Below are 9,530 nucleotides of genomic sequence, written 5' to 3'. Positions count from 1 at the left end.
ACTCGTCAAATCTCCGTGCCATCTATTCATTCAGTTATTCCATTAATTCTAGATGATGGAAAACGAAGAAAAACTGTCACAGTTTTCTTGATTAAAATTGAACGTGTTTTTTGTTTCATAACTCTGCAAATACCTTGGTGTATGATAGGCCCATAAAATTTGAAAGGCCTATCAAAGGTTCTCCCTGTCTCCCTCAAGTCCCCCAACTTTATGGAAGTGTAATACATACAATTTGAATAATACATGTATAACTGCTTTGATTTACAATTCAAACATGGTAAAGCATTTTTTTTATCATTCTGCATGTTGACTTTGTACTTTATACACAGACCACACATGGATCCTAAATACATAGATGGATAGATTCTTCTAGTACACAGCACAAAAAACATTATGGTATATGTATTTCTCACCTGGCAGAAGCATCCACTGCTGTACATACCCTTTTCTCCAGAAGAAATTGTGATTTGGGAAAAAAAAAACAATCAAAAATCAAACAAATGAAAAAACAGTTCAATGATTTTTCTTTCTTTCTTTAAGGATCACTTTTTGGCAAATTTACCTTCATTGGACAGCGACAGTGTAAGAGTGAATCTAACAGGACTTTGCCTTCATATGGTGTGTCCCTGAATTACAAGTCTTCAGAGTGCCCAACAATGGAATGACATACAAACAATAATCCATAACTTAACCCTAACCTAAAGTAGAAAAAAAATGTTATAGCTTTTTTTTTTTTTATCCTGATGGACTGACCCTTTAAGGTTAATTACAGTGGGAAGTCATATCATGTATGTAGTGATGGGGATTGGGAAACCAGGAGCATCACAGAAGGATCAAATCATGATACATTGCTAGGAAGGTTCAAAGGCATCAGTTTTGTTCCAATTTTATTTCAGTCTTAACATCCTAGTCCGGTAGGTGGCGGTAGTATACACGGAAGCTGGCTAGTCAGGTCAGATCAGGACAGCTAGAAGAAGAAGTCCTCCACCGCCCCCTCCTTCTCAGTCTCCGCCTCCCCCTCCTCTCCGGTGCAGAGAGGGTTTAGTGGAGGCACTGGTGGAATAACGCTAGGAGAAAATATATTTCCTTCCTGCGATTACAAACTTTGGTTTATTTAGGCGGAGTTGGAGTGCAAGACAACATGTCGTCTTGGGCGAAATCATCTGCAGCTGCCCGGCGGCCACCAGCTAACCCAAACGGAAGGTAAGCCCTATGGTTCCCTGTAGCAAGAGCAGCATTAGCAGTTAGCATGCTAGGTAGCACCCGCAACACAAAACAAAACGGCATGGGTGCTACCAACCGATATACATTGTCCTTCTACAATTTAACGATAATAAATGTTAGCTATATTTGATACGGTCCTGAAAAAACTCATTGTGTTGTGCAGTGCTCAACAATTGCGTCTGTATCGGAGAGCAGCGCCTTACCCCACCAGAGAGGAGAGGAGTGAAGAGCTCAAGGATGCCCTGGAAAGGTACAAGCCTGTATATTGGATTAATTCAAAGCCACCGTTTCATAAGGTTAACCTGCTGTGTTTACATAGTAGTTAATGTATAACAAATTATAATCCAGTTACAGTGTTTGAGTAGACGCCTTCGCTGTTGAGATGCTTCCTATTCTTAAAGATGTTTTCAACAATGAAATAGTGGACAAGAATATGACATATTTAAACAAGTGACAGCACAAAACTTTGGTATATATTGTGTTTTCACACAGCGCAACGAAAGAACAAAAAATCTTGTAGTTGGTTCTATGTTTTCATTTTAGGTTAATTTGAAGGCAAACTGTGTCTGTATCTGTCTCAGAGAAAAAAATACTAATTTAGGCTCTAGGTTCTGGGCTTGGTCATATAATCAATTCAGTAATACCATATTGATGAACTGTTTCTGATATACTAATATATTAGTATATATACTAATGCAAACGTTTGCACAAATTACATATTTTGATGACGTCAATGCACTGTTACTTTTAATTTCATGACCTTTTAAGAAATAGAAAAAAATTAAACAGTAGCTTGCAAACAATAGTCTTTCTATTCTGTGCTTGTTGTTGCAATTAGTATTTCTGAAATTCACAACTGCAGATGTTCTATAATATTAGAAGAAGAAAAAAATGAGAAAAGCCTATAAATGAAATGTTTGCTACAGTGAGCTGAGCCATTATTTGTGTGTGCTGATCAAATAATATACCATGAGAATGCAATACCATTAACTGGTTCATTAATTTCTGAATCCCAGGCTCCTTGATGCTTGCTTTGCTATTGATGTTGGATTTAAACATTTTAAATAAAAGGAACTCTGTTTCTAAGTGTTTGCAACATATTCAGTCGTATCAAGTCATCACATAGAATGACCATGTGAATAGTTTGCATAGAAATGTCTCCTTCATTACAATGTGGCATTAAAAATGCACCTGTTTCACCACTTTTCTTTCAGTTATGAGGAACTAGAGCAAATGCAAAACTTCAGTGGAAGTGTAAAGTATGAGGCATACAAGCATCAGCCGAATGGTGAGATGTTGTCTTCATATTGTTCACTAAAAAAACATTAAGTTTGCACCACATAATTATTTTTTCTGTGCTTTTTTGATATGAGGCAGACAGAAATCTTGCACGCCAGGACATATTAAAAAAAAAAATTAATTCTTGCAAAACTTCTCATTATGAAAGAGCAAGCTGCATTTGTTCATGCATTTGCTTCAGTGCACATAGATGCACTTTTGATTGCAAATTAACCAAAAATATAATTTATCCACCTGCATATGCCCCTCTCTCTTTCATCCTCTACTCCTTCTACCTCCCCTTCATTGTGTCCCAACCCCGTCACCTTCCTCTAACCCCCAGCCAAGCCAGAGGGCTCCACTCCAGCAGACAGACGTAAAGCCCTGTATCAGAGGTTCTACAGACAGGTGCAGGAGGAGAGGAAACCGCCCGACTGCGTGGTGCTCTCTGTCACCAACCAGTGCCTGTGAGTACTTGCAGAGAAACAATAAAAATTACAAGTAGCTGAGGTGGAAATGTTTCACATGCAGGGTTTGATAGATTACACCTGACTGCCAGTCAGTGAGACAAGATTGATGGATGTCATTTAACTGTACATTTTTTTTAAAGGGTTAGCCAAATGTTCTTACATTTGTCTCTTGTATTTGGGCTCAAGCATTTATGTATGCCACGCATGCTCATTCTGGTGAGACTTGGCTTTAGTGATTCAAGTCCTCACTGACCCTGATCCTCTGGTTTTACTGGCATTTGTGATGGATACAACCTTCAAGACTTGCTAAATGCAAGTGTTATCTTGAATAGAGGAATCCAAGTTCGGCAAGGCTTAGATGCCATCAACATTTGATGAGTTTGTGTTTGTATAATGAGGACCTCTCTTGACTGACTACTCACAACAAAAATAAACATTGTAGGTGCTTGTGGAAACATACCACTTGTGATTATATAATTTCTGGCACTGAGTTTATTTATAAGTCTTTTAAAAATTAATATATCTGGCTTCTGCTAAAATTTACTTCTTATTATAGTTCCAACTCGAATCCATGTAGAAGTCAGAAGTCATGTTTCACTTAATGTTAATGAATTTGATACTTAGTTAACTTTGCTCCCACACATCTCAGTTTACCCTTCTGGCTGCCAGTCTGCTGCTGTTGATTTCACTGTATTAGTTTAAGAGCTTTGTTTGTGTTTTACATGTTGCAACCTATTAACATATTGTTGATTTTGGTCTTTTCATGGGGTTCGTTGGCAATAACAAAAACATAGAATATTGTAGTTATTATTTCATCATGATTTTTTAAGTTCAGTAGTATACAGCCAGCAAAGCTTGGTGACTAGCTATTTATACAGTATAAAAATGAATATTTTCAATATTTTCTATGCTAAGTCAGTGTAGTTGTTGTGGGAGTAGTGCACTAAGGACAAGCAGTAGTTGCCCAGCAGTTTTGGACTTGTTAGATTCAGCTGTTAAAGATAATCACTTTTTTTTGTACATTTGACAGCAGCACTCTCAGTGATCCTTAGGTATGCAAACTCTACAGTGAGGTGGTAAATCATCATCAGTCATGATGACAAAGAAAAGGAGGGACAGGTTATCCTGTTAAATGGCTTACAAGCACAGTTTGCTTTCTATGTTGTGTTGAATGATTATGTCTGTCCCATTCATTTTGATTTATGATCACTAACATGGTCCCTGTTTCTCTTCCTTACAACAATAATATAACAAAAAGACTCATGCCATTTTCCTTAAAAAATTTTCAAACTAGTTTGAGACAATGTGAATTTTGTTAAATACTCCGGCCGTCCTTCTATTGCCCTGGTATCCTCCGGAGCATACTTTGTTGTATATTTTGAAGTTCCACAAACACCAGCTCCAAATTTCACCCACTTCATTTAATATGATTTGCTTGCGCAAAAAGAAATTGTGAACATTAAGAGCTGTGTTTTAATGTGCTGTCAGCAGAGTGACTTTTCTAACCTCTAAGGTCAAATCACTATCCATGTTCATTCATATAACCAAGGTTATATCAATTTCTGCATATTGAAATTATGTAATCCAGGCTACCATTTCAACACAGTAAGTACAAACTGATTTCTCTCATTTCTCATGCACACACACACACGCACACACACATGCACACACACCTGTCCACCAAAGCTTCAAAGTTGTAGAATACAGTCTCCTATTGAAATGTCATTACACAACATTCATATTCACTGTACATATCAAATACAACTTGAATAACATTCTCACAAAAACAACCTTATTTCATCAAAAGCTGCTATTGTTGCATGTCACACTACACACACACAAGTCAAATGTTCTTTATTTTAAGAAAACATATAAATTTATCAGCCCTCACCCCATTACACAAAGCTTATTCTGTAACGCTAACACTGCTGCATCTAAGGTGCAAAGTAGTTGTGGTCAAAGTACATAAAACATTTACACTCACTACACAAAGCAATATCAAAGAGGTAATTCATGCACACGATACTCATACGCAGATGGCACCTGTGAAGTTGTGCCACATATGGCAGCTGGGTCTGCATGTCTGCATGATACTGTGACACAGTTAGAGCAGCTTACTTACTAGTGGCCTAACTTGGGGTGTAGTAATAGCACAACAACAAAATAGATTGAATTTATGAGAGTCATTGCATGCTTAACAAATGCTCGTTATACTTTTTAAGTGAGAATATACATGTAAATGAGCTGTATTCACTGCGATTGTAAATCCATATGTTTTGTGGTAAATTCAAGAATATAGGTCTAAGTATTAATGTAATTTTTTTCTTGTTTTATTTTTTTAAAAGCATTTTATGCTTTGACTGCAATTAATGTCACAGATATGTTTTTATAGTTTCACATGTTTATATATTCATTTTAATTTTTTTCTGGTGCCAGCTCTAATTTTACAAGGCTAATTTTCCCAGAGTTGCAAATTAGCCTTTTAAATAAATGCACTAATGACTAATACAGGTATGTGCTGTGAGAGAGTGGTATCTACAACTGTAGCTGCAGCTGCAATATTAAATGTATATTGCAGATTGTAAAGAAATACTACTTCGTAAACCTCTTTTGAATGGTAAACACTCTTTACCTCTGTAAGTTTGAATTCCAGACGTGATCCAGTTTCACTCTGTCATTCTTGTTGCTGGTACATTCCAAACAAAAAATATGGCCATCATTTCAAATTACACTTTCTTTGATTGGCTGCTGACGACAAAATGCTAGCACCAAGCAGATGCTGTGTTTTTTTTGTTTTTTTTTGGTTCACCCAAATTTTCTCAAACTGCTTCGCCTCCTTCTGTGTCAGTTGATGACTTCCCATAGCTCTTTCTGTATCTGCCTCTAACCAATTTGCACATGTATGGTTGTTGAATGTTGGAGCAAAGTGTGAATCTGGGAAGAAGCCCTTTCTCCATGACCCATGGGGACTTAAAAACATGTCATTTACCACTGATACTTAAGAAAGTTGTAATGTAAAATGCCACCAAACTTCCCCATGTCCAGACATTCATCCACAACCATATCAAATACCACCATTTAGCAGAGTGGTCTCAAAATTGCAAACTGCCAATAGCTGCTACAAATGTTTGAAGGATTTTGGTGTAGCTTTTTCCTTTGACAAAAGGACCACGGTAATTTGCATATTCAAAATGAATTCACTTAAGTCTTCCATATGAATAAAATACACTGTTTCCTGTTATATTACATAAACACATACTGCAACACTAAACACATCTATGAGAGATCCAAAAACTTGTGTACATGCCATTTAAAGCTACACTTGGTCCATACACACAGAATCCACCACCAAAAGGAATGATGACTCATGGTTACGTTTTTATTGGTAAAGCGCATTTTAAATTAAGTCATAACCTTCTGTTCCTCTCAGAGATATAATTTAGGTTTCTCTACATGCCAGTTGAGTCAATTAATATAGAAATGTCAAGTTAACAAAGTGTTTCTCTTCCTCTCAAAGGGATTACCCCAAATCGCTAAGCCAGTGCTTGCAGGAGCGTGGCCTGTCAGTGGAAATGCTCTACCTTCAGGCGGAATCAGGCCTAACCCGGGCCCTGCAGGATGTCCGAGCAGACGGCTCCCCGTTATGTATTCTGGTGGAGCAGACAAACATAGCTCTGTCCTCCTGCACTGTTATCATATTCTCAGAATCCCTCAAAAGTAAGTTCGTACCCCTCGTATTCCTTAAAATTTCCCCAGACCGCCTCAGTTACAACCCTCCATCCCTCTTCTAGGCTCAGTTCGGTCTAATGCGGTTCACGTTTTATGTTTATTCTACATCACCTTTGTAAATCCAAATAAAACCAAGAAATACGACCATTAAAACACAAACACGTAGAGTTCTGAAGCTACAATTCTGCACTCAACTCTTTGGGTGTAAAACGTTTGTTATTTAAAAGTCCCAAATAAATCATATCTCCTCAATATTCATTCACACATGTATACACATAATATGATCATCAGTGTGTTAATCTTTGCAGACTATCCACTGGCTAACATTACGTAACATTACAAACCTAACATACTGAATAAAGTCCAAAAGTAGCAAAGTATGTATGTCCAAGGAAAACTTTGCTTTCTTACAATTTGTTCCATTTTTGTAGTGCGGGTCAACAGTTCTAACGGGTAACATTTTAAATCACAAAATTAATTGCAGTCATCTATGAAAGCGGTGACATTGCTATAAAATGGGTCCCACAATGCAACAAATGCAAGTGGTCAGAGCAGTTATAAAGAAACCAAACTACTAGTCAAACTACTTGCAAGAGAAAATGAAGTCAAAAGGTGTAATTATGACACAAACTGTCTGTTGTAGACATTGTATTATTGTTTACAGACAGACTTCCTGTTTCAACTGACCTCACTTGCCATTGTGGTGCTCACTCAGTTTTTCTGTTTACTGTCGGTATGATCATCAGACTGTTCATGCTTGTTGCTGGATTGTAACTATTTTTAGCAATTATCATTGTCATGTTCTCACAGTACATTGTTATCATAACCTATAGAACAGATGACCCAAGCTACAAAAATAAAACTCAGGTTGTAATAAAGTGTAGTTTCCCTTGAGCTGACCCAGTGTGAAACTTCTATGCCGTTCACATTGTGAAACAGTTGCTGTGTGTCAAATCGGATACTTCAGTCGGTACACTTCCATGTACTACACTTTGTACACACTATACTCAGTGGCGTAATGTGCGAATTTGGACAGGTTGGTGTCGTCCCAAATCAAACACTGTCGTTGTGCACACACTGGAAATGACAAATGCAACATGTGACCACCGTTGTTGCCCGCCTGCCGACTGCGTTGCTAACTTGACTTCAATTGAGCGTTTTACTTTCCTGAGTGTGCTCCCTGTGTTATGTGACATAGAAATTAGGCTGCCATCGGCGCTGACAATGTTTACTCCTTCCTCGGTCGCCGTTTTCTCAATTTTGAAAATACCCTGGTGGTTTTTTCCGCTACGTGGCCATGATGGCGACCGTAGAAGGGTGAGAAGTGTCCATCGTTTTACACTAAATTTTTTGACCATTTTGAGTGTACCATCGGGGTACTTGTAGTGAACTGCATGTTGCCATACTGCCGCACTCAAAATATAAAGTGTGAGTATGGAAGTTTGCGAATTGAGACACAGCAAGTGATATGGTCAATATCTATATCGGTTCTGCATTAAACTGTTCAAAAAACAAAATCAACAAATTGCATTCAGAGCTGTGCTTCCCTACCACAGCTATTTCACAAAAACTGATCGCACATCATACACATGCACAAACAAATCTGCATAATACAAATAAGAAATTGGGATTATATAAAACAAGAACATCACAACTGTGCAAAGTGATGAAATTGTACTATGATGATGCTTTTCTGTGTAGCTCACAACAAAACAAATGAAAACCAAAAGATGACCTAAATACATTTTTCGTGTTGTCCACACAGGCAAAATAAAATCAACGAATGCATGCCCTAAAGCAAATATAATTAGAGGAATTACTTATTGTAGATCATTTAAATACACAGATAATCTAAAGTTTCATTGTTGTCTGACATCACATCTGAATCCATGTTACAGAAATTGTATGTTCAGAAATGTAATTTAAATTCAAAGTAACTGATAAATGTACATCTTTACACAAATTGCATGCCCCCCACCCCCACCCCCCACCCCCCAACAAACCACAACTCACATTCAAAATTACTTATCAAAGCACTACCTACCAAAGTACCAATCGCTGATCCCAACATTACATAAAACAAGAAGCATCTCAGTATGACCTGTAAGGACCCCACCGATTTCACTGGTATTTCTACGGATATTGTCTTGTCTTATTTCATCTCTTTGTCCCACTTCAGTCCCCTGACACCTCACCATTAACCCTCCCATTTTCCTCCCAGTCCATCGCAATATGCCCAAAGACCAGGCCATGGACTTTGTTGCAGCTGAGTACAGTCGTGGACTTGTCAAAGAGCGCCCGCCGAGGGACCCCGCAGACATAGCAGCACAGGCATCACAGCTGCTGGATGACTTTCTTGATCGAGAAAAGATCGAGCGCCACAGTGTTCCGTCTGAAACACGGCAGCTCCTCATGCTGTTAGCTGAGGGGGTGCATCTCTACCCAGAGGAGCTGGAAACCATCTCGGACTATGTCCGTTCCCGGCAGGAGCACATACAAGGTGAGACCCTGATTACACTGTAGAGCTGGGACTGGTGTTGTCAGTATTACTGATTGCAACTTTAACCTGTTATCCTCTGCTTTTCTGGTTGTTTTGGTCGTAACATCCCTCCTTATTCTGATTCTGTCATCTTTCTGTGTTTCTCTCTCTCCAGTCTCCAACATTGAGGGGGAGAGAGGGAACATGTTACCTCCGGGACTGGGAAATCCACCTCCTCTGCTCCCTACTCCACCTGGGCCCCCTCAACCTCAGTCTGCAGGCGGAGGGGGGCCCATGGTGGACCACTCCCCTCCTCCACCTGCACCTCTCTTGCCTTCACCAGGTTGGGC

At 38.7% G+C, this 9,530-nt stretch overlaps 1 protein-coding gene across 1 annotated transcript in view; it reads left to right on the top strand.

Annotated features, from left to right (window-relative positions):
• The first annotated feature begins 1,031 nt into the window (after positions 1–1,031).
• The window catches only part of LOC111225162 (nuclear receptor coactivator 5-like), a 9,156-nt gene continuing 657 nt past the window's right edge, over positions 1,032–9,530 (top strand). Inside the window, exons 1-7 of the mRNA XM_022749855.1 lie at positions 1,032–1,203; positions 1,388–1,474; positions 2,439–2,512; positions 2,846–2,969; positions 6,490–6,689; positions 8,923–9,201; positions 9,356–9,523. Coding sequence (XP_022605576.1) covers positions 1,142–1,203; positions 1,388–1,474; positions 2,439–2,512; positions 2,846–2,969; positions 6,490–6,689; positions 8,923–9,201; positions 9,356–9,523 — 994 coding nt within the window. The 5' untranslated portion in view covers positions 1,032–1,141. The remainder of the gene's footprint in view (positions 1,204–1,387; positions 1,475–2,438; positions 2,513–2,845; positions 2,970–6,489; positions 6,690–8,922; positions 9,202–9,355; positions 9,524–9,530) is intronic.

Source organism: Seriola dumerili, unplaced genomic scaffold, assembly GCF_002260705.1.
Source record: "Seriola dumerili isolate Sdu_G_001 unplaced genomic scaffold, Sdu_1.0 BDQW01000147.1, whole genome shotgun sequence".
NCBI lineage: Eukaryota > Metazoa > Chordata > Actinopteri > Carangiformes > Carangidae > Seriola > Seriola dumerili.
Note: the sequence above shows the minus strand (reverse complement) of the source record. Positions and strands in the feature narration are given on the sequence as shown.